At 43.2% G+C, this 26,598-nt stretch overlaps 1 protein-coding gene across 1 annotated transcript in view; it reads left to right on the forward strand.

Moving 5' to 3' along the window:
- Window positions 1-6,184: 6,184 nt before the first annotated feature.
- Window positions 6,185-26,598, forward strand: part of LOC143768536 (uncharacterized) — a 106,571-nt gene continuing 86,157 nt past the window's right edge. Inside the window, exon 1 of the mRNA XM_077257184.1 lies at window positions 6,185-6,478. Coding sequence (XP_077113299.1) covers window positions 6,467-6,478 — 12 coding nt within the window. The 5' untranslated portion in view covers window positions 6,185-6,466. The remainder of the gene's footprint in view (window positions 6,479-26,598) is intronic.

Raw genomic sequence — 26,598 nt, forward strand, 5'->3', positions numbered from 1 at the left:
TGTCTACAATCTTGGAATCAGTGAGTGGGCCAGTATATAGAGATACAGATACTCACTTTGCTGTTTGGTGACATGTTGTGTATCACACTCAACCTAGACCAGAGGAAGCGAAGGAACGAGGGATACCAACAATTTTGACCATATGTGTACATCATAGAGCATACATCTATGCAAACATAGGGTAAATGTGAATCTGTTAGGGTTGTCGGAACGCAATAAATAAATATGAAAATAAATGAATAAATAAATAAATGAATTCAAACACACAATCTCCTATCTGGGGACGCCGGAATTCTAATAACAATACTGTTTGGTTCCTCACACACACAAAACATAAATGATCTTAGCGCACCGACGAGAGCGCCAAAGATTCTTTCATAGTTTTTGCCAATTAGACAGGAACTTGCTCATGAACCAATCTGAAGCCGAACCAGGAACTGAGCATGTGACAGCTAACCACCACTGAGAAGTCGCCTCACGAGCATGCTCAGTATAGCGAATCCCGGACTTAGTCTCAGGAGGGATTGCTCGCTGCTGTCTATTGCCATTTACTATAGCTGAACCTGGAGAGGCAGCAGTAATCAGGCGCACAGCCTGAGTCTCAGCAAGACGCTGAGAATGATGCCTTTGCTGAGCATCATTCACTGCGATCGAGATTAAATGGGGACCGCAGGAGAAGACAAGGCTTGGGATCCATCCTGTGCAGAGGGAGAGTCCAGGCGCCTAACAGAATCTCCATATAAAGAGCTTTGCAAAAAAAAGTATGTTTTTTGTTGATAAAGAGAAGTTCAAAGACCATTAGAGGACAAAACACATCACATTGTATTCACTTGAAATGTTCAATATCAATAATCTTGAACTTTTTTCTGTACATTAATAAATTATTTGAGTCACCTAATGATATGAGATGACGATTTTAGTCAGCTGACTGATATATAATTTATATTAGTAAAAAGTTCAGATAAAATCTTGTTTTGTAAAGTTAGCTTGATAGACTTTTTTGGTCTAGACCTGTGGTACAAATATACAATCATCCTTGTTTGTTGATTATTGTATTTTTTTCCCATTTTGTGATTATTGTGTTTAGTTGCCCATCTCTAAGCCTGGACAGGTACTTGAAGTATCCTATGTCTGAAAAAATAGTAACGATCTGTGAGCATGATTGATCATACCAGCTTTCTGAGCCCAGCATTAAAAGGTCAAACAGACTTGAAAATGTGACTTTTGCCTAGTAGGACGATCACTGAAACTAAGTGAGCTAGATAATAGACTCATGGAGCGATGTCTGTACTGAGATTATCAAGACTGAAATGAAAAACAATATATCTGTTCTTGCCTGATGGGTACTCAGCTGTTTCTTGCAATTTTCAGCTGCACATATTCCATGTGCTTCCTACCATGAATATATAATATAATAAATTGGCACTCAACTTGTATGCATCTGTTGCTTAGAAAGTGATATTTTTATTGCAGTCGAAAATAAATAAACGTTTCGGTCTTAACACGACCTTCTACAGTAAACTGCATCAAACATATTGTACAAGAAAAAAGGAAATTCAAAAGAATACATCAAAATGTAGAAAAAAATACAAACAGGAATATAAGATAAATCTCAAAAAACACTATTCCAAATCGCTGCATAGTGATGGAGGTGAGGGTAGGAAAAAATAAGGAGGGGAGAGAGGGAAATAATTACATACCCGACTGCTCTTGTGTTGTAACTAAATGGGTGTCACTGTACCCCAATCAAGGCAAAAGAAGGTACAGGGGCTCGCTCTGTAGAGATATATGGGAGAAGAAATCTCCCTACAGAATAAAAATATGTTTATGGATAATATGTAAGAAACCCGGTAATGTGTGAGAAAGGAGATAATATACTAACCAGATAAAATTTATGTCCAGTAAGAACAAAAGGTGTGGATCTTCAGATTTTTCATTGAGGAAATTACTGTAATAGTACTGTATTTTCCAGCGTAAAAGACGACTTTTTAACCCCTAAAAATTGTCCCAAAAGTCGGGGGTCGTCTTATACGCCAGGTACGGCGTGTGCAGGGAGCGATCCTGGATGTTCCCAGGGTCTGAAGGAGAGGAGACTCTCCTTCAGGCCTTGGGATCCATATTCATGTAAAAAATAAAGAATAAAAATAAAAAATATGGATATACTCACCCCTCCGATGAACCCTGGCTGTCACAGCTGCAAGCGTCTGCCTCTGTTCCTAAGAATGCAGAGAGTGAAGGACCTTCGATGACGCCGCGGTCAGGTGACCGGTCACCTGACTGCTCACATGACCGCGACGTCATCGAAGGTCCTTCACTCACTGCATTCTTAGGAACGGAGGCAGACGATTGCAGCGGTGACAGCCAGGGTTCGTCGGAGGGGTGAGTATATCCATATTTTTTATTTTTATTCTTTATTTTTTACATGAATATGGATCCCAGGGCCTGAAGGAGAGTCTCCTCTCCTCCAGACCCTGGGAACCACACGCCGTATAAGATGACTGGGTGTATAAGATGACCCCCGTCTTATACGGCGGGCATATCCCAAATTCCATATTTTATATGGAAAAGTTGGGGGTCGTCTTATACGCCCAGTTGTCTTATACACCAGAAAATACGGTATATATATATAAAAAGGCCTATTAGGACCCTGTGATGCCAAATGTGTATAATTTAACAAAAAATTAGAGTACTTAGGTGTCTTACCTAATATGGATCACTTGGCGTAGATGAGGTAAGTGGGAGTATACCTTGTAGCGTATCTATAGGATAAAATGTATTGAGACTGCAATACATATAGGTGGGTATAAATAAAATGGTGTATAGCTCACCAGAAAAGGTAACTTGCTAGTGAGATCACAAGCGGTTACTGGAGCCCACCTATAATACATATTGAATATGCAGCTAATATCAGAAGTAGCATATAGTATTGTAAGAGCTGGTTAGTGAGAATATACCCTGTGGCGTGTCTATAAGATTGCAGCCCGTATAGGTGTCAATAGTATAGTATGTTGCTCACCTGGAAGCGATAACTTGATGGTGAGGTAACTTGCAGTTTAATGGAGCCCACCTGTAGTAAACATTTATAAGTATGCAGCTAATATAAGGAGTAGATCGCCAACAAACAACAATACCACATATTAGGGGGAGGGAGAAGTCACAGAATCATATTATATATATGTATATTAATTAATCAACCCGCCCCCTGTGGAAACCTTTATATTAAGGACACATCCATAACCATAAAAAACTACTTCCCGAAGGAAAAATGATGTACTAGTCCATAAACAAAATATACAAAAGCTTTATTAAAGACATAAAAATACATGAAAAGACATTCACCAGGTGTTAAGTCAGTTATCACCCTATAACAGCATAATACCAGGGGCCCCACCCCCACCGGTTACCCCACACTTGTAAATAACTTCAGCTATTATACTTTCTATCAGAAAGTTAAAAATACTGGTGCATGTGCACCCATTACCTGTCACATGTGTGACCCACTGCTATATATTCCACTATGAAGCAACAACGCTGTTAACTATATTCCTCCATGAGGCATTGTACAGCGGTACCATCAATTATTTACTTAAGCACCAATACAGGGCATAAATTGATATCGCAGCGTCACACCGATATTCTTATTTTATTTTATAGATATTCTTATTTTATTTTATATACCGGTGCAAGACATATAGTTATATTGAGGTATCAGAAAGATCCTCCCTACTCCGAGCCTCATACACGGAACAATGGATGTATACTTACATCAGTGCAAAGTGCGCAGCAGGTACGGGGAACGAGGGGGGGTGAGCGCCCGCCCCAACGCGCGTTTCGGTCCGTCCTTCGTCAGGGGGCACGTACAAGGATGCATAGCGCATCAGTTTTACTAGTTACTTTTTAATGGAACAATTGCTTCCTCTTTTTGCCTGCATGTTTTCCTCATGTCATAAATAGATTTTACAATGTGGGCACGTCACAGTTTTACAACATTGCGCCCCATACTCATCCCACTTTAGAAATGTCCATTTTAGAACAGTGCAATAAAAAGAAATGATGGTGAATGCGATGTCAGGTATTTTACTGCAGTAAATATCCTAAGGTGTTGAGTGGCTTACACTTCATAATTAATGTTTATTCTCATTTAGAACATTAAATAATTATACATATAATCATCCTATTAAATGCCTTATCACCAGCTGATGAGAAAACATGCCCCAATTCTCAGTATGTCCAGATATATAAGGATCAGTCTCAATGCCATCATCAAAACATAGCTTTTGAATCTCTGAGAAGTTCAGAACTAAGAAAAGAAATCAGTCATGTCTGGAATCAAAGGAGCAAACTGCCAGAAGAGCTCATGCCAGAATCCATGCAAGGATCCCTGCCAAAAAGTGCCTATCTGTGTAAATCCTTGCCAAGACCGTAAGTTACTCTGTTTTGATTTTGCCTTTTTGCATTGTTGGTAAACTTTACACATTAATTATTATTAAAGAACTTTGCTCCAGAATTTTACATTAGTATTTTTTTTAACTAAGATATAAAAAAATGTAAAGAACTAATGCATTTAAAAACTGTAAAAAAAAAAAAAAGCCTTAGACGTCTTGCTGAAAACATGTCACATTTAAGGTTAGGTTTAGCTCACATTTCATATGCTCTTAGGTTCAGCCTGTGGGTATATACAGGCCAGATATATAATTTGCAGCTGTATGTCATTCAGCCGTATACTTCCTTTTTTGACTTGAAGTCGCTTTCTAGTGAGATGAATAGTTGAATATGCTTTTTTGATTCAGTGAAGTGACTAAAGTCATAGAAGTAGGGTATGTTTAATGTATTCAATCTTAAATAGTGTTTTCCATAGAAAAAGTAATTGATCTAGATATTCATTATGACAGCCATAATTTGTGCTATGAAATTGGATTTGACCTTCAAGGGTAAACTGTTCAGGAGGTAATGTCCTATAGTGTACAATCCCGCCTAAACATCTAAACTGTCCATCATTGTGCCTCCCATTGTTATGTCATATAATCACTGCAGACAATCAGAGGTCACTGATTGGTCTGCAGCTTTTACTATTGCATAGTTAGTATATGTGAAAACAGACACGTCTATCAAGTTCAACCAAGCTGACCTTAGTATATGGCTTTTTTATTTTTTGATAGACAGTTTAGCTGTTAAGAATATGTTATCCACTTCTAGACAATCTCTTCAAATTGATGACATTTGATATATTCTTCATAATGGTTTTCCACTGATTGTAGTATATACAGTAGTTCTTGATGCTACTTTTTGTTATACAGTGAATATGGTTACTGTGTACACAATTCTGTAGTTTTTAAAACTCTTTGTATACTATATACACAGGATATCAAAATGGTGTTACAGACTTTCAGATTTTTGGACTAACTGCTTTAAATTTTTCTTTCCAGATTAAGCAGAATAGAAATTACTACTAGAAGATTAATTTTAGACCAGCCATTGTAATACTAGAGGATTATAACACATATCTAAACTTTTTATTCTTATCTCTGGGAGCAAAGAATTGGAAATAATCCATTAAACAGTCTCATATTAAATTCTGTATGACTCGAATTTGATACAGAAACATGTGGAAGTGTTTTCTCTTAGAGGCATACAGACAAGGCCTGTAATAAATATAATGAGGCCATAGCCCAAAGAAGGTTTTTTGTCATATTAAAAATTCTGGCTGTCTGGGGCAATGAAAGCATTGTTAATAAAATCTCTCCTATTGTAAGGCAGTGAACAAGTCAGTGTACATGTCCTGGTTGTATGAGGCAGTAAAAAGGTAACAGTTAAAGGGAACCTGTCACCCCGTTTTTTCAGTATGAGATAAACATACCGTTAAATAGGGCCTGAGCTGTGCTTTACAATAGTGTATTTTGTGTACCCTGATTCCCCACCTATGCTGCCGAAATACCTTACCAAAGTCGCCGTTTTCGCCTGTCAATCAAGGTGGTCTGGTCAAATGGGCATGGTGGCATCGCTGTTTCTTCCCCCAGATCTTGCTTATCTTTCCGTTGGTGGCGTAGTGGTTTGCGCATACCCAACTGCCGAATCCACTGTGCAGGTGAAGAAAAAGAGCGCGATCTGCGCTAATCCCCTGGTTATCGTGGGGGCGGCCATCTTCCTGAGTCGCATCTCGGCTTCAGAAAAATGGCCGCCGTGATCTCCATCTGCGCACGCGCGGCATCCCGTGGCCATTTTCCTGATTCCCCGGGCAGCAGAGCACTCCATCTGCGCATGCGCGGCCTCAGGAAGATGGCCGCCCCCACCAATAACCAGGGGAATAGCGCAGATCGCGCTCTTTTTCTTCACCTGCGCAGTGGATTCGGCAGTTGGGCATGCGCAAACCACTACTCCACCAACAGAAAGATAAGCAAGATCTGGGGGAAGAAACAGCGATGTCACCACGCCCATTTGACCAGACCACCTTGATTGACAGGCGAAAATGGCGACTTTGGTAAGGTATTTCGGCAGCATAGGTGGGGAATCAGGGTACACAAAATACACTATTGTAACGCACAGCTCAGGCCCTATTTAACGGTATGTTTATCTCATACTGAAAAAACGGGGTGACAGGTTCCCTTTAAATTGTGGTTCATGGGGATCTTGTCTGCAGGTGGGAAAAGAGTCTAGCAGAAAGTTTTGGTATGTAGGAATTGACTAGTAGGCCCTTCCTTGACACCTGTCCTGCATAGGTGGTCGAACAGCATCCTATAGACTTCAACAGGTTGCGCCACAGCTCCATAGAACTCAGACTTTGTGCATAACCACAATACGACCATAATCATACATAACTCTGTATACATTGTTTCAAAATGCAGTGAACACAGAATGAATGTTTCTCTTTTCTAGCTTGCCAATCTGGCTCCCAGTACTCCGGCTACAGCAATCAACAAGGTCGTGGACAATTCCCCAGGCAAGGTAAAGATAAGGATAATTTTAGTTGGTTTTTCGCTGTCATCAGTGCTAATTAATTTCTCTATGCACAGATCAAAATCACTGTACTTAAAAGCTGCTTTATAAGGTGTGATTCATACGACTGCATCTGGCATAAAATATGAAGAAAAACTGTGCAGGTTTCCAAAGTTCCAGAAATTCTTGGTAAAATTAGGGCACTTTTTCCTTGTCTGTAAAAAACTTGAATAGGTTATTACGACTGTAATTATCATTTTTTACAGTTCAAAGTGAATGCAGCTAATTTAGAGGTTGTAGACATGGATCACTTATAGTCATAATGATTTATTATGGTTATCTAATGTCACTGAAAAAATGTTGAGTGTCTGTGAATTCTTGCTAAGCTGTCCAGAAAAGAAAATCAAACTAGTGACCTTGATAATGTAAAGTATACAGTCTAACAGAGCAATTCTTTATAAAATGTGATGATTCACAAAGACAACTTACAGGGCCACAAAGAGTGCTCAGTAGGGATCTGCACACTGTGTGTCTCATTACAAGGTATCCATATCTCATAAGCAGGAGAAATGCATCATTTTAGAAAATTCCCTTATTTTCCTGGAACATGCTCTTCTCCAGAACTTGACACAGGAACATTTATTTTAACTATTATGTATTCTGGTAGTTTTAGAATTTCTCAATGGGTGAGTGCATGAAAAAATAAAATATTTATCTTGCTTTTTCCTTTTGCGCTGTGCTCCAATTGCTTTACACATATACAATTCTGAAAAATAGCAAACACATATATAGTAAAGTTAATTCCAAAACAATAAATATTATGAAAGTCTTATCTTTAAACTGCAGGTAATTTATTCTGTTAACTTGTACTATGTATTGCTCTTTTGTATTGAACTGTCTATTGTAACTAAACCTTTATCTTTTTTTTTATATTTGAGTGGCTTTTTGTTTGCAAACAAGTGAGTGGGGGGTCTACATCCTAAGGGTACCGTCACATTTAGCGACGCTGCAGCGATCTAGACAACGATGCCGATCGCTGCAGCGTCGCTGTGTGGTCGCTGGAGCGCTGTCACACAGACCGCTCTCCAGCGACCAACGATGCCGAAGTCCCTGGGTAACCAGGGTAAACATCGGGTTACTAAGCGCAGGGCCGTGCTTAGTAACCCGATGTTTACCCTGGTTACCAGCATAAACGTAAAATAAAAAAACACATACTCACATTCCGGTGCCTGCGTCCGCTTCCCTGCACTTCTCCTGCATCCTGTGTAAGTGCCGGCCAAAGCAGAGCGGTGACGTCACCGCTGTGCTCTGCTTTACGGCCGGCCGGCGCTGACACATTATGCAGGAGGATTGCAGGGAAGCGGACGCAGGCACCGGAATGTGAGTATGTGTTTTTTTTATTTTACATTTACACTGGTAACCAGGGTAAATATCGGGTTACTAAGCGCGGCCCTGCGCTTAGTAACCCGATGTTTACCCTGGTTACCAGTGAAGACATCGCTGGATCGGTGTCACACACACCGATCCAGCGATGTCAGCGGGAGATCCAGGGACGAAATAAGGTGCTGGCCTTCTAGCTCCGACCAACGATGTCACAGTGGGATCCTGATCGCTGCTGCGTGTCAAACACAACGATATCGCTATCCAGGACGATGCAACGTCACGGATCGCTAGCAATATCGTTGTTAAGTTGTTCAGTGTGAAGGTACCTTAAGACCCGCACCAATCTCAATCGAGAATGTAGCTCAGGTGACAGAAGCACACTGCTCCTTCCTGATCCCACACACATTGCAGCAGATGGATTCAATACAACAGCTGGAGCTGTGCAGCACACAAGCGGCTTTTTGAGATAGGTGGCCGTCTCACTAAACTGCTTTTAATTAAAAGGGCACTTTAATGGCACTCAGATATAAAAAAATGATAAAGTTTATCTTCCTTGAAATAAATGACTAACTGATATATGTTCCCTTCTCCATCAGATCCCTGCAACCCCTGCTGTCCACCTCCCTGCTGTCCACCTCCCTGCTGTCCTGATCCCTGCTGTCCTGATCCCTGCCAAGGTCAAGGGAATTTCTATTGCAATAAATGAACATGTGACACCTGACTTTCTTCCTTGCATTGTTCCCCATCATTCCACAAATGTATTATAAATTGTCGGAATCAATTGAGAATCCTGACCTTCGCCTTTGCTTGCTGTTTACTCATCTGTTCTGTTATCCAATAAAATTCTGCTATTAACACATGGCATATAGTTTATGTATTCAAGTTCTTATGCATTAGAAATCTTTTATTATAGGGGATAAGAAATAACAACCCATGGACAGATGAAGGATCCCTTCTAAGACAAAAAGGCAGACATGTTTTCTAATCCAGAACAACACCTTTAACAAAAAAAACGTTAAATATCAAATGCCTCTCATATGCATCATATGCAATGCAAAGCCTTTTAGGTGTAAATATACTTAAAGTAGACAACAGTAACATAAAGCTACGATGAACCACCAATAATAATAATCTTTATACAGAGCACTGTATAATTCAGTAGATGCACCTACCGAACTCTATAAGTAACAGGATACAATTCAAACAATTAGAGGGAAAGGGGTGACACAAAAAGATAAAAAATATAAAGAGATCAGTGTCTAATCCCAGGTGATCTATAATAGGTCATTATCAAGTATGCAAAAAAATCACAAAGGGCTGGCTTTTAAAGTGTGGAGACCAAGTCTGCACCAAGCACCACAAAGTCCAAACCCACTCATATTTAATACATTATTTATACAAACATTCATAAAGACTGTACATACCCTAATTGTGAATAGCATAAATAACACCTTATGCATTTAAATATGTAAATATGGGTTGCCATAAATCACATAGGTGCTGTGTCCTGGGACAGCTGCGATCACATGACCTGGATGGGTTGCTTCATTTGGCGTCATGAGGGGCAGTCTCGACTCCATGGTTACCACCGTGGTCTGGATGGTTCTCCTGGATGCTGCTCATTACTGCGCAGCGGCCGTGCGTGTCATTGGGTATGCAGTCATGTGGCGATAGTCATGTAACCTCTCTTGTGTGACGCTCGCTGGTGGTGGGAGCCTGGTCTGATGCCCAGGTATGAGAGGGAGGTGGTGATTAGTCAGCTGGTCGATACTGATGAAAGAATTTGGCCTTATCACTGGCAATGATAGGTTATATTACTGTCACACCAGCCTAATTACGATTTTGGCGCACTTCTCTTTGGTGGTTCATTATTGGACCCCTGGAAGGTGTTATCTGCATATTCATGATCGACCTACAGGTGGTTGGATTCTAGTATCCATGAGTATAGGGATGCCGTGATTTGACTGGCTGAACACCTTTTCCAAACCTATGTAAACAAAGAACATATTACATTATAGCAGTGCTTTTTTTCCATCTTTTTAATATATAAAGTGTTATTCACAATTAGGGTATGTATACTCTTTATGAATGTTTGTATAAATAATGTATTTAATATGAGCGGGTTTAGCTGTTGTGGTGATTGGTGCAGACTTGGTCTCCACACTATCTAAGCCAGCCCTTTTTGATTTTTTGTATACTTGATAAAGACTTATGATGAGTAGTGATGAGCGAAGGCGCTCGCCACTATTCGTTACTCGCCCTAGTATCACGTTACTCGGTGTACTCGGCAAGCACCGAGCATTTCCGGGATTATTCTGCGGGAGCACGGGTCTTCACTCTGTAATTTTCGTGCTCTTTAGAGCGCTAATGAACATGCAGGGATTGTCTGCCATGCACTGAAATACCGCAGCCATCTTTCTTGTGGTATTACAATGATTGGCTGGCCGCACAGCATCATCAGGTCTATAAGAGACCGGACGCCGCAATGCTCAGTGCATTCAGCTCTGGACTCAGCTAGTGTAGGGAGAGCTGCTGCTGAGATAGGGTCAGATTTGATCCTTTATTAATTAGTGTGGGTCTACCATCACAGAATCCACAAATCCAGATGAACCAACAGTCCTTTTTAGGGCTAATTAGGGAGTATATTGATTGCATTGCTAGGTAGGCAGGGGAGTCTATGTGCACATATCCACATCAGTGCAAGGCATGCATGCACTGTATGTGAGTATATAGATTTCACTGCATACATCAAGAGGGTCCATTACTGCCTGCTGCTGCCTGTTTTATATACATCTAGCTGCAGGTGTCTGTGGTTAGGATTAATTTTCTACGGCACTTGAGTCCTGCTAATTTTATTACAAAGCAATCCAGAGCTCCCTTTTTGTCTACATTTATTTGCTTAATCACGCTGCAGAAAACAGCCAGTCATTTTAATACAACAACGTGAAAATCTAGCAATTTAAAACAGCTTTTTTGGCCTAGGCATCAGATGTGAGTGTGCAGAAAACTCTGGCTTTTTTTTGGTATTTTTTTGGTATTGTACTATTTTTTGGAGTGTCTTACAACATTTTTGGAGACCATTTTGCTGACCAAAAAATCTTTATCTGGCCAAAAAATATTTAGTTACAGTTCTTATATTTATCAGTGTGTTTTGAATGTCACACGCATCGCATATCATTGCGCTAAATATTTTACACTTTTACTACTCCAACATTTTTATTTCAGAGTCATAGCCTACTTATTGACACAATTTTGGTGGGCCCAAAAAATCAAGGCCACATTTTGATCAGTCTGTTATCTTCGTCAGATGCACGGTGTATCTGTGATGTCAAAATCCTCGCTTTGCTGATGGTGCATGCAGAGGACGAGGCCGTGGCAATGCTGAAAGGGGGTCACAACAAAGACCCACACTTTCTTGCTCGACCTTCCTGTCCCAGTTTCTAGAGGACTGCAGCACACCACTATTGAAGCCAGAGCAGAGTGAAATGGTTGTTGGTTGGATAATGCTTCCAGTCACTTAGCCACCACCACCGCCACATATTACACATGGTAAAGTCTGAGTAGCTGTGAGTGTGGACCGAATATTCCTCACCCTGATCCTCCTTCCTCCCACCATGCTGAGTGCCCTGAGACAACTGATCCCATACTTGGACACTTCGAAGAGCTGTTCACTTTTCCCTTTAATGATTCTGGACTCTCGGACATCAACTTGAAGTGGGGCCAGATGAGATCGCATTTAATGATGCCCAAAGATTTTCACAGCCACAGTCACAAGAAGGCAATGGTGGCAAAGAGTCACAAGAGGTGGACGATGATGAGACACAATTGCCAGAAAGTCAGAAGGAGGAGCAGGGTGCGGATGTGGAAGATGAGGTGGTGGATGACATAGAGACTAACCCAACCTGGCAGGAGGACATGCAGAGCGAGGATAGCAACACACATGGGGAAGGAGGCATATCACCCAAACCGGCAGTTAGAAGCAGTGTGGTGGCCACAGACAGAAGGCTTGCATCCATTCCCTGTAAAACCAACATGACGGAAGTTGCCATTCCAACTGTTAGATTTTCCAGAGTCTGGTTATTTTTTAAAGGCTATAAACATAAGGATGAATGACCTCGGGGAGATCAAAACATCCAACACCGTGGAGACACCATCACGTGTTTCTCAACGCAGTGATCCAGAACACTGCCCCCATCCCTTATGGGAAATATGCAAATGCATGTAGAAAAGCCGCGGAGAGACCATCACGTGTTTATCAACGCAAGCAATGAATAGCCAGGTCTTTCACCAGGAAGGAACAACCACGGGAAGGGCAGCATCCAATAAAGGAAAACCACCTATGCCAAAACATGGTATCCATCCACAGACAGCTGTTTCGGGGTATTTGCCCCTCATCAGTGTGGAGTAGGAAACCTGGCTATTCATTGCTTGCGTTGAGAAACACGTGATGGTGTCTCCGTGGCTTTTCTACATGCATTTGCATATTTCCCATAAGGGATGGGGGCAGTGTTCTGGATCACTGCGTTGAGAAACACGTGATGGTGTCTCTGCGGTGTTGGATGTTTTGATCTCCCCGAGGTAATTCATCCTTATGTTTATAGCCTTTTCACTAGGCACTGCTCCTAATAGCCAGTTTCCTACTCCACACTGATGAGGGGCAAATACCCCGAAACAGCTGTCTGTGGATGGATACCATGTTTTGGCATAGGTGGTTTTCCTTTATTGAATGCTGCCCTTCCCGTGGTTGTTCCTTCCCGGTGAAAGACCTGGCTATTCATTGCTTGCATTGAGAAACACGTGATGGTGTCTCCGCGGCTTTTCTACATGCATTTGCATATTTCCCATAAGGGATGGGGGCAGTGTTCTGGATCACTGCGTTGAGAAACACGTGATGGTGTCTCCACGGTGTTGGATGTTTTGATCTCCCCGAGGTCATTCATCCTTATGTTTATAGCCTTTTCACTAGGCACTGCTCCTAATAGCCAGTTTCCTACTCCACACTGATGAGGGGCAAATACCCCGAAACAGCTGTGTGTGGATGGATACCATGTTTTGGCATAGGTGGTTTTCCTTTATTGGATGCTGCCCTTCCTGTGGTTGTTCCTTCCCGGTGAAAGACCTGGCTATTCATTGCTTGCGTTGAGAAACACGTGATGGTGTCTCTGCGGCTTTTCTACATGCATTTGGTTATTTTTTAAAGACTCTGCCGATAACCCCAAACATGCCATTTGCAGCACCTGCCATGCCTGCATCAGCAGCAAAACTACCAGCCTGACCACCACCAGCATGATTAGGCACATGGCAGCAAAGCACCAGACTTTTTGGGCTGAACCCCAGGCTCCAGGAACACTGTGTGCAGGTGACACCACTGCTTCTTCCACTGTTTTGCATAGAAGCCAATCCCCAGTTCACCGTGCATGTGAAGATGCCTCGTGCCCTGCACCTGTTGTTGCCCACAGTGAACCAGCACCATCATCAAGCCCGTCCTTGTCCTTATCCTAGTGGAGCCTTCAGTTGTCTATACCCCAGTCATTGGAACACAAGCAGAAATTCCCAGCCAATGCCCCACAGGCCACAATACTAAATTCTAACATTTCTTGTCTGCTTGCGCCCAAAATGTTGCCTTTTAGGCTCATTGAGAGGGAAGCTTTCCCCAATCAGTTGGAGGCGGCCATCCCAAGGTATTCGGTCCCCAGTTACCACTATTTCTCCCAGTGTGCCACACCGGCATTATACCAGCACATGTCCCAAAACATTACCCGTGCCCTCAACAATGCTGTTACTGGGAAAGTCCACCTAACCACGGAAACATGGACAAGTGCTTGTGGGCAGGGATGGTACATCTCACTGACGGCACACTGAGTTAACATAGTGGAAGCCGGGACCCAGTCGGACCTTGGGATGAAACACATTCTCCCCACGTCTAGGATTGCGGGCCCTACGCCAATCAGGGTTGACCCCACAGTCTACAGCTCCTGCACCCCCCTCCTCCTCCTTTTCAGCCACTTTCTCTGAAATGCACACATCAGTCAGAAACAGGAAGCACTGCCTCAGCCAAGTGGCAACAGGTCGTGCTGAAGCTAATCTGCTTAGGTGACAAACCGCACAATGCTGAAGAGTTGTGCACAGCACTGAAATAGCAGTCAGATATATGGATGACATCGCTGAACCTTCACCCAGGCATGGCCGTGTGTGACAATGGCTGGAACCTGGGGCAGCTCTGAGGCAAGGTGAGCTCACACACATACCTTGCCTGGCCCATGTGCTTAATCTCATCGTTCAACGTTTTCTTAAAAGATACCCGGAGCTGCCAGATCTGCTAGTGAAAGTACGCCATCTGTCTGCCTGTTTTTGAAAGTCAGCTACAGCTTCAGCTGCCCTTGCCATGCTTGAACATTGTTTGCAGCTTCGGCACACCGACTGATGTGTGATGTCCCCACGTGTTGGAACTCTACAATGCATATGTTAGAAATGATTTGTGAGCAGAATAGGGCAGTTGTTGACTACGAGCATCAACAAGGCCATCATTTTTCAGTTCAGATTCCACACATAAGACCTCAGGAATGGACATGGATGTCAGTCATGTGTAGCCTCAAGTCATCCCAACGTAGATTGGTACACAATGAGGAAGAGTTGGAGGAAGAACAGAAGCTACTTTCATGTGCTATAGACTGTACTACAAGCACAGCTGTCATACCGTCTGTTCAGTGTGGATGGCCTGATGACAGGGAGGAGGTGGACAACATGGTCAGTCATCCTGTTGGTGAGGACATGGAAGTCTTAGCCTGTTAGCAGTCTGGCATGCATGGCTGACTTTATGCTGTACTGCATTTACTGTGACCCTCGCATTATTAAAATTTTCGGTGACACTCATTACTGGTTGGTGACCCATGCTACAAGAACTTTCAATCTCTTCTTCCAGAGGCAGACAGGTGTACTAAAATGTTGCAGTACCAGAGGGCCCTTGTAGGAGAGTTACTTAAAAAAACTCAAATGTGAGAAAACTGGCAGCAGATGTCAGAGTTTGTAGTACAACCAAGGAGTCCAATCGAGAGAGACAGAAGTACAATCCAGCTCAGACAGAAGTACAATCCAGCTCAGACAGGAGAACAATGGCAAAGTTCTGGGACAGTTTTCTCAGACCCTCCCATTGTGCCAGCACAGAGGCAAGGGGTGCTGTCACACGAAGTGCAATGTATGGGAAGATGCTGAGGGAGTACCTTGCAGATCGTATAAACATCCTCTGGGATTCCTCTGAGCCTTTTAATTATTGGGTATCCAAGCTGGACACATGGCATGAACTGGCTCTCTATGCCTTGGAAATCCTGGACTGCCCTGCTACTAGCGCTCTGTCAGAGCGGGATTTTAGTGCCGCTGGTGGAATTATGACAGATAAGCGCATCCGCCTGACAACTGAATATGCTGACAGGCTGACTCTTATAAAAATTAACAAGGGCTGGATTGGTCAAGACTTCTACACACCACCAAGTGAAAACAGCGAAACATAACCTCAAATACATTGTCTTTTTTGTGGAGGTGTATTCTCATGTACCTCTTCACAACCACACATGGGTATACGTTTCCTGATTTGGTCTGTTTGGTGTTATCCTCCTGCTTATCCTCATCTTCATCTTCCACAGCCATATGAACACCAGGGTAAACATATTCCGTGATGCAAAAGTGACTCATTTTTTTGTGCACGGGTCTTTTTATGATGTACAAAAAAATTCTTACTCTTCCCCCGGGGGAGAAATGTTTGTCAGCCCAATGTAATGTTTTGTAAATGTTTTTGTAAATTTTGTTGTAAAAATGAGAAATTGATAGGTTAACTTTTAACCCTTCTAACTTAAAAAAAATATGGTCACAAAATTGTATTTATGTAACGTACACATGTGGAAAATATTATTTGTTAACTATGTTGTGCGACATAATTCTCTGATTTAAGGGCATAATTATTAAAAGTTTGAAAAAGTTGAAATTTTCAAAATTTTCACCAAATTTCCTTTTTTTTCATATATAAACTCAGACATATGGAAGAAATGTTAACTCTATCATGAAGTACAATACGATATTAAAAAAAAGTATTTTTTGGCTTGGTTCTTAAGGTCAAAATTGGCCCGGTCATTAAGGGGTTAATCATAATGGGTGAGTATGATCCAGAATATACAGAATATGGATCAAAGTACTGCATGCTACAATAGTAATAGGACCTGCATTATTACTATTTTTCATCCAGAAAACTGGAACACATTTCATGATTAAAGGGATCACATTCTGTGTGACTACAGACTTCTGAATTCCCCCAGCACACGCACTATAATCGATACTTGGGATGAATGTATGTAGAGTTCTGGTGAAAAGTAGAAAACAACAAAAAAAATCAACTGATCAACATATGATTATTAACATAGCATAAGATTATATTACAGTTTTAGAACAGATCCACACTAAACCAACAGTCTATACAGAAGGAATTCTTACTAGACAGTATTAAAAAGACACATGGTACTATGCCCAATGTTATATATTTATTTGGCTTCATGTACACAGACTTTCTGGTTTCTTAATTTCTGTCTAAAGTACATTTATATATATATAAGGCTTGAGAAAGGCTCAGTTGAGCCGAAACGTTGCATGGAGATGTGGGTTTAATAAACACCTACATATTGTCCCAAAGACTATGGAGTGCTGCCTGCTTTTGTGAAAAAAAAAAATAAAATATATATATATATATATATATATATATTATATTGTTCAGGGTATTGGAATGCCATTATATCATCTCATATGCACCAACCCAATCGCTCATTATTATTAAATGATTCATTTGAGAATAATTATATGAGCTGTGCAGAGTCATGTTTGGAATAATTTTGAACTTATCTATTCTTATTAGGTATGCAGCCAAGTATTTATTGACTTATTTATTTTGTTTTGCTTATGTAAAGTTAAAATATGATGTACAGCGGTTGTCATAACTCACATTAGTTTATGATCCCAATGTGGCTCAAAACTATCTCCATCTCATACAGTTACATACTTTAGATGAGCATTTTTTAACAATTCAAATCCACCACCGAATATTTTGAAAATTTGATTTGCTGCAAATCGATTTGCCATGAATTACATTTACTATAGTTGCTCTGAAAAGAGGTCCCTTAGGAATGTATATAACTCCCTTAAAGCTCTTTGACTTATACACAACCTCAGAAATGTCACAGTTGCCTCAACATATATGACTATAGATAAACAGATGGTAACCATTTTTCACAGCTGCATACCTCCCAAGTAACTCAGATTGAGCAGAATAGTCCTCAATCTGGGTAGCTGTCCCGCTGTCCTTGGAGGTGAGACGTATGTCCTGACTTCAACATTATCGGTGTCTTCTGAGTGCAAATACAGTTAAATACAATGGTGGAAGAGAGAGCCATCGGAGCCCTACTCAATCATTTAGTGTGGGTAAAGACTGAACGAACTGAAAGTATCTTGAGGTCACGTGACATTCTTCAGTTAGATGACATATGGCATAGACCAGCTCAAAAAAGAATCATGACATAGAGGCATAGTGTATGCTTAATTGCAGGTATTATAATATGTCAGGTGTGGGGATCTCTGGGGGCACCATGCGATGTTGGGAGCTCTGGGGGTAACACACTGTATAGCAGGAGGATCTAGGGGAATAAAACAAGGTTGTGAGCTACGGGGGGATGTACTCTGGGTGGCGTTTGATGCATTATAATGTGTGGTGAACACTAAGGACACCATAAATTGTGGAGGGTTTTATGAGGACATCATACTGTGTGTGAAAGCATGATATACTGTGGGTGGCTGTGAGGGCATCAGGTTGAATCAAGGTAGCTTTGATGGCATCATATCGTCTGAGAGGAGATGAATGGTAATCATATTAGGTGAGGGGCATCAAACTGTATATGGTGTGATTGTGAGTAGCATCATACATTGTAGGTGGCTATGGGGGCAACATACTGGGTGTCTGGAGGATGATGGAAAAATCATACTGTGTGGAGGGGAATGTACTGTGGGGCATCATACTGTATGGTGCCCTGTGGGGTCATTATACTGTAGTCTTTGGGGCTTAAGGGGCAAGAAAAGGTGTCATACTATGTGTGAATATTAATAGGCTTCACTACGTTAAATAGTGTGTGTGCATATAAGGGTCTGAGCAAGCTTACAGAAGTAGCTTAGCATAATTTTAAAATTAGCATGGAGCACTACGCTCCCACAGTATTTATCCCTCTTTCTCACCTTTCAAAGTTAGGAGATGTGCTGTTTTGTTGTCATACACTATCTGTAGAATTTGTTCACTGTTTCTCTCCCTATGTGTGTTACTAAGCTGAGAGATGTGATGGCTTACTCTATCCAGCTTCACCTCGAAATGGCTGATGCATTCCCTGTCTCAGCTTTTATACAGGCTATTATAGTCTCTGCTTATAAACAGTGCTATACCATGTGATGCAATAGCTGTAAGGCATTATGGGTGAGCTTGTCAGACTGCGTCCAGGGTCATGTGAGCTTGCTCTGGTTGATACAATTTTCTTCATTGTGTAAATTGATAGTGTTTTGTTTTTTATTGGCAATTTATTTCCAAAACAAATTACTTTAATTAGTTGCGTTCAAAATTTTCAAAAAATTTATACAAATTTGATCTGTATGAAATTGATTAATTCCTCTCTAAAACACATGTAATGCAAACAATATACATACCTGTGTATTTATTTCTTAGTATGTGATAAAAACAAGATATCTGAAATAACCTGATTTAAACATGGGGAAAACATATAAAGGTTCTTCTCACAAAATTAGAATTTCATCAAAAAGTTTATTTATTTCAGTTCTTCAATACAAAAAGTGAAACTCATTATATAGAGTCATTACAGAGTGATCTATTTCAAGGATATTTTTTTCAGTAAATGTGGATGATTATGGCTTACAGCCAATAAAAACTCAAAAGTCATTATCGCAGTAAATTATAATAATTAATAAAAAACAACTGCAAAAGCTTCCTAAGCATTTAAAAAGGTCACCTAGTCTGTTCCAGTAGGCTCCACAATCATGGGGAATACTAATAACTTGACAGATGTCCAGAAGGCAGTCATTCACACACTCCACAAGGAGGGTAAGCCACAATAGGTAATTGCTAAAGGAGCTGGCTGTTTACAGAGTGCTGTATCTAAACATATTAATGGAAAGTTGAGTGAAAGGAACAAAAGTATGGTAGAAAAAGGTGTGCAAGCAATCGGGATAACCGCACCTTTGAAAAGATTGTTAAGAAAAGGCCACTCAAAAATTTGGGGGCTTCAGAAGAAGTGGACTGCTGCTGTATTCATTGCTTCAAGAGCCACCACACACAGATGTACCCAGGACATGGGCTACAAGTATCGCATTCCATGAGTCAAACCTCTCATGACCATTAGACAACGCCAGAAACATCTTACCTGGGCCAAGGAGAAAAATAATTTGACTGTTGCTCAGTAGTCCAAGGTGTTGTTTTCAGATGAAAGTAAATTTTGCATTTCATTTGGAAATCAAGGTCCCAGAGTCTGGCCAATTTTTCCAATCCGATCACTGTCAATTTATGAGGTGAAAGCTCTGGAACGCTTCAACAGATCCCACTGATTCTGAGACTGTTATTTCAGGACATATTGTACTTCATGTGTTAAGACTGGCAGCACGCACCGAGTAAATAGTGAGATGATATTTGGTGCGTTTGCAGCCCGGGGTCCACCGTGCAGGAGAGAACCCGCTGCTGACAAATGGCTGCACTACATGGCATTGGAAGCGAACTCTGTTACGTCACAGGGCCTCGGTACCGCACAAAGAGCGCAAGCAAAAAGTCACAAAACTCAGTTCCAAGACTCAGTATTGAGTTTGTCTAGACCACTTGCGTTCGACACCGCTACTGGGTGTCAGAGTATAACTAAAAGTAATTTTAACCCCTTCACCCCCGGAGCTTTTTTCATTTTAGTCATTTTCGTTTTTCACTCCCTTCCTTCCCAGAGCCATAACTTTTTATTTTTCCGTCAATATGGCCATGTGAGGGCTTATTTTTTGCAGGACGAGATGTACTTTTGAATGATACCATTGGTTTTACCATGCCGTGTAACAGAAAATGGGAAAAAAATTCCAAGTGCGATGAAATAGCAAAAAAAGTGCAATCTCACACTTTTTTTTGTTTGGCTTTCTTGCTAGGTTCACCAAATGCTAAAACTAACCTGCCATTATGATTCTCCAGGTCATTACAAGTTCATAGACATCAAATATGTCTAGGTTCTCTTTTATCTAAGTGGTAAAAAAAAATTCCAAAATTTGGAAAAAAAAATTGCGCCATTTTCCGATACCCATAGCATCTCCAATTTTCGTGATCTGGGGTCGGATGAGAGCTTATTTTTTGCATGCCAAGCTGGTGTTTTTAACAATACCATTTTGGTGCAGATACATTCTTTTGATCACCCGATACTGCATTTTAATGCAATGTTGCGGCGACCAAAAAAACGTAATTTTGCCGGTTTGATTTTTTTTATTGCTATGCCATTAAGTAATCAGGTTAATCCTTTGTTTTTATTGATAGATCGGGCGATTCTGAACGCGGCAATACCAAATATGTGTAGGTTTGATTTTTTTTTTATTGCTTTATTTTGATTGGGGTGAAAGGGGGTGATTTGAAATTTTATATATTTTTTATTTTTTTATATTTTTAAACACTTTTTTTTTTATTTTGACATGCTTCAATAGCCTCCATAGGAGGCTAGAAGCATGCACTACACGATCGGCTCTGCTACATAGAGGTGAAGCACAGATCACCTCTATGTAGCAGAAATGCAGGTGTGCTTTGAACGCCGACCACAGGGTGGCGCTCAAAGCAATCGGCCATCAACAACCATAGAGGTCTCAAGGAGCCCTCTGGTTGTTATGGCAATGCACCGATGACCCCCGATCATGTGACGGGGGTCAGCGGTGCGAGCACTTCCGGCCGCGAGGCCGTGAGCGCTAGTTAAATGCCGCTGTCAGCTTTGGACGGTGGCATTTAACTAGTTAATGGGCGCGGGCAGATCGCGATTTCGCTCGCGCTCATTGCGCGCACATGTCAGCTGTACAAGACAGCTGACATGTCGCGGCTTTGAGGTGGGCTCACCGCCGGAGCCCACCTCAAAGCGGGGGGATCTGCCAGCTGATGTACTATTCCTTCAGCTGGCAGAAAGGGGTTAAGAACAAGAGTGCGAGCAGTGCCGCACTGGCGGACGCCACTAACCACCCAGACTTGGGTAAGGGAAGCGCTCTAATAGCGCATGGCACCGCACTGGCGGTCACAGCAGTAGACGCTGTATAGTATGCTTAATGCTGATAGCTCAGCCGGGCGCTAGATAGCAGACATCCACCTTATGCGAACAGTCATACACAAGGGAGGAGATGTTTTAAGAATGACTTGCACTCATCAACACACACTTGTGTTCAAATGTACTCTAGCTCATGCCCATGCGGCCATGCGAACCTTTTATAGCTGCAACAAGTACAGGACCTTCCCAGAAGGACCAATGTGAGGCTGCCACAGAGGTTAAGCACCTTCAGGACCTTCCTAGAGGACCAATGGGATTTTCTGCAGTATCTAAGCATGTGACCATTGATCTCCAACAAGAGATCTTGCCCTGGGCATGCTCAGAAGGGGAAAAGCAGGACTTAGTCCCAAAAACGTCTGCTCGCCGCTGCCCAGTACTGGCTGCAATGGCACAAGCTGGAAAGGCAGCAGTAACCCTTTGCACAGAGACAGACTGAGCGAGATGCTGGGACCGACGTCTCCACTGCGGCAGGAGAAGAATGGGAGACCGCAGCGGAGATGGCCCGAGATCCCCCTGTGCAGAGGCGGGAACTCGCCACGCTCGAAGGCAGCAATGAGCTGCAGAGCCCGAATATTATCTGCAGGCTCCCAGGGCCTGTCCTCAGGACCATAACCCTTGCAGTCCACCAAATAAAATTTTTTGCAATGTACCACCTTGCACCCCAAAATAGCGTTCACCTCGTAATCGTCTGAAGACAAACCCAAGTCCCGGCAGATGACTCGGAAAACTGGGACATGTATACGGGCTTCAAGAGGGACACATGAATGGTGTTGGTGATACTCAGGCGTGGCGCAAGTGCCAGACGGTAGACCACTGGGTTAACCTGTTCGAGGACCTTGAAGGGGCCCAAGTAGCGAGATGCAAACTTAGTGAACTCAACTCGCAGCCTGATGTTACGGGCGGAGAGCCACACTAAGTTGCCAGGAGCAAAGGTCAGAGCGGGGCACCGATGTGCATCGGCGGAGGACCTCATTCTCTCCTTGGAGGCCCGAATGGCATCCTGAGTGCGGTCCCAAATGTCCCGTACCTCCACAGCCCAGTCTGCCACCCTGGAGTCAGAGGAAGACACGGGCATAGGCACAGGTACCCACGGATGCTGACCATAGTTAAGAAGGAATGGTGTCTGTTCAGTGGAGTCGACTACAGCGTTGTTCAGCGCAAACTCCGCCCATGATAGCAAGGATGCCCATTCATCCTGCCTGGCTGAGACAAAATGTCACAGATATGTGACCAAGGTCTGGTTGGCCCTCTCTACCAACCCATGCATCTCGGGATGATATGCAGAAGAGAGATTCAACTCAATGCTGAGAAGACGACAAAGCTCTGTCCAGAACCGAGATGCAAGCTGGTGACCCCAGTCACTGACAATTTTGTCCCGCATACCATGTAGACGGAAGATGTGTGTTATAAACAACGCCGCCAAGGCCGGTGCAGAAGGTAGCAGTGGAAGCGGCACAAAGTGCACCATTTTAGAAAAATGATCGGTGATAACCCAAATGATGGTACATCCACGAGTCTTGGGCAAGCCCACCACAAAGTCCATCCCGACCATCTTCCAGGGCCTGTCTGCCACTGTCAAGGGATAAAGAAACCCAGCTGGCCATTGTCGAGGAGACTTATTTTTGGCGCAGGAGACACACACCCGAATATAATCTCCGTTGTCACGGACCATATGCAGCCACCAGTACATCCTCACCAGCAGCTCAGATGTACAGATGTACTCTTTGTCCCAAAATGTCCACCCACCCTGGATGAATGAACCCAATAGAGAACCTCCAGTCACAAATTAATAGGTGCGAAAGTCTTGCCCGGAGGCACTGACTCTAGCGAAACCGGAGCTACGGTTCTCAGGCTCTCAGAAGGGACAATAAGCTGAGGCTCCCCTTCCTCCTCCTCAGAAGACACAACGGAGCGAGAGAGGGCATCAGCAGGAGTGTTCTTCTCCCCAGCGAGATAATAGAGGGTGAAGTGGAACCAGGAGAAGAGCAAGGATCATCTGGCCTGACGAGAATTTAGGCGCTGGGCTATTTGTAAATATACCAAATTTTGGTGGTCCGTGAAGACTTGGATGGGAAAACGAGCCACCTCCAAAAGATGTCTCCACTCCGAGAAGGACAACTTCATTGCTAGCATCTCCCTGTCCCCGATGGAATAATTCCTCTCCGCTCGTGTGAAGGTCTTGGAGAAGAAGAAGCAAGAATGCTTCCGACCTTGAGCATCCTTTTGGAAGAGGACTGCTCCAGCACCAACAGATGAGGCATCCACCTCCATTATAAACGGCTTATCAACCTCGGGATGATGTAGGATGGGAGCGCTAGCAAAATGAGACTTTATAGAAGAGAAAGCCTTGGAGACCTCTTCAGACCACAATTTGGGATTTGCTCCCTTCTTGGTGAGGGCTACCAAGGGAGCTACCAAAGATGAGAAGTGGGGAATGAACTGGCGATAGTAATTAATGAACCCCATAAGCGCTGCATCGCTTTAAGAGAATGGGGTTCTTGCCAGTCCATCACAGCCTGTAGTTTGGCAGGATCCATAGCCAATCCCTGGGTGGAGATGATTCAGCCCAGGAAAGGTAAAGACTCCTGCTCAAACATACCCTTCTCCAACTTTGCATAGAGGGAATTTGCCCGTAAGAGGTCGAAGACTCTGCCAACATCTCTCCAGTGGGAGTCAATATCTGGAGAGAAGATGAGAATATCATCCAGATAGACTACGACCGAAGTGGAGAGCATATCCCAGAAGATATCATTAACAAAGTCTTGGAAAATGGCTGGGGCACTACAGAGCCCGAAGGGCATCACCCGATACTCATAGTGCCCATCCCTGGTATTAAATGCCGTCTTCCTTTCGTCCCCCTCTCGGATGCGAATCAGGTTATAAGCACCCCGCAGATCTAATTTGGTAAATACCTTTGCTCCACGTAGCCTATCAAAGAGCTCAGAAATCAGGGGCAACGGGTACTTATTCTTAACAGTGATGGCGTTAAGACTGCTGTAATCTATGCATGGACGTAATTCTCCTTTCTTCTGCCTGAAGAAGAACCCCGCCCCTGCAGGTGACACTGACTTCCTAATTAACCCTCTTGCCAAATTCTCCTGGATGTATTGGGACATAGCCTCCATTTCCAGGAGCGAGAGGGGATAGACCCGTCCCCGAGGAGGTTCTGCTCCAGGCATGAGATCAATAGGACAGTCATAGGGGCGGTGAGGCAGAAGGGTCTCTGCAGCCTTTTTGGAGAAGACATCTGCATAGGACCAATAGCACTTGGGAAGGGAAGAAAGATCTGCAGGTATCTCAGTAGAGTAAACCTGAACGCGCTCCCTCACACATCTGCATTTACATGATTCACTCCAACATAATATCCTCTCAGAGGTACACTCAATATGTGGGGAGTGGAAACAGAGCCAGCAGAATCTCATCCATTCCCTCAGGAAGGACAAGAAGGGAAATAACCTCCTGGTGGGAAGGGGACATGGATAATGTGAAAGGGACAGTCTGGTGTGTGATTTGTGAGGGAAGTGTCGACCCATTCACTACTCTAACAGTCACCGGTTTGGTGAGCATCACCAGAGGTATTGCATGGCGCAGAGCAAAAGCAGAGGACATGAAATTCCCCTCTGCTCCAGAGTCCACACAAAGCTTGACTGTTAGAGTGGATGAGCCTAACGTGATTGTCCCTTTAAAGGACAGCTTGGAGGAAAATGCCGCTCTGTCTAGTGAACCTCCTCCAATGGTTACTAGACGCGGTCGTTTCCCGACCGCCGTGGACATTTATTGGCATAATGTCCTGGCTGTTAGCAATTTTTACAAACCATGGGTACTCAAGCAGTCTGAGACTTAGGTCACGCTCGAGAAACCTCCATGGCCTCATGGGAGTCAGATGCCTGAACAGGAGATTCTGGAGGGCTGGAGAACGTAGGAGTCAGCTGAAACTAACCTCTGCCTACACTGGGTCCGCTCTAACCTCCGCTTGTTAAAACGGAGGTCGATGCGGGTAGATATTGAAATGAGCTGCTCCAGTGTGGCGGGAATCTCCCTGGTGGCCAAGGCATCCTTCACATGGTCTGCCAGTCCTTTCCAGAACACCGGAATAAGGACTTTATCCGGCCACTCCAGCTCAGAAGCCAGAGTCTGGAATTGAACGGTGAACTGGCTGACCATGGACGAACCCTGTGTTATTGCCAACAATTGGAGCGTGGTATTGTGTGTGAAACGAGGTCCTAAAAAGACCTGATTCAGAGAGTCCAGGAAGAGAGGAGCTCTCTGCACCACACGATCATCACGCTCCCACAGCGTCATTGCCCACTCCAAAAACCCTGCCCGACAAAAGGGATAAAATAAATCCCACTTTAGCCCATTCCGCAGGAAAACGTGCAGCCAGGAGCTCTAGATGTATGGAGTACTGACTCACGAATCCCCGACATAGATTACTGTCACCACCAGCAAACTTGTCTGGAAGCAGGAGATGGGATAAAGTCGGAGCAGGGGTGGCAGAGGACAAACTGGCTGCAGCTACAGTTACACATTTTTTTTAAATGTACACTAGCGCATGGCCATGCAGCCATGCGTACCTTTTATAGCTGCAGTAAGTACAGGACCTTCCCAGAAGGACAAATGGGAGGCTGCGACAGAGGTTGAGCACCTTCAGGAGCTTCCTGGAGGACCAATGGGATTTGCTGCAGTATCTAAGCATGTGACCCTTGATCTCCAATGAGAGATCTTGCCCTGAGCATGCTCAGAAGGGGAAAAGCAGGACTTAATCCCAAAAACGTCTGCTCGCCGCTGCCCAGTACTGGCTACAATGGCACAAGCTGGAAAGGCAGCAGTAACCTTTGCACAGAGTCAGACTGTGCAAGACACTAGGACCAACATCTCCGCTGAGCAGACTCCACTGCGGCAGGAGAAGCATGGGAGACCGCAGTGGAGA

This window comes from Ranitomeya variabilis, chromosome 4, assembly GCF_051348905.1.
Source record: "Ranitomeya variabilis isolate aRanVar5 chromosome 4, aRanVar5.hap1, whole genome shotgun sequence".
NCBI classification, from domain to species: domain Eukaryota; kingdom Metazoa; phylum Chordata; class Amphibia; order Anura; family Dendrobatidae; genus Ranitomeya; species Ranitomeya variabilis.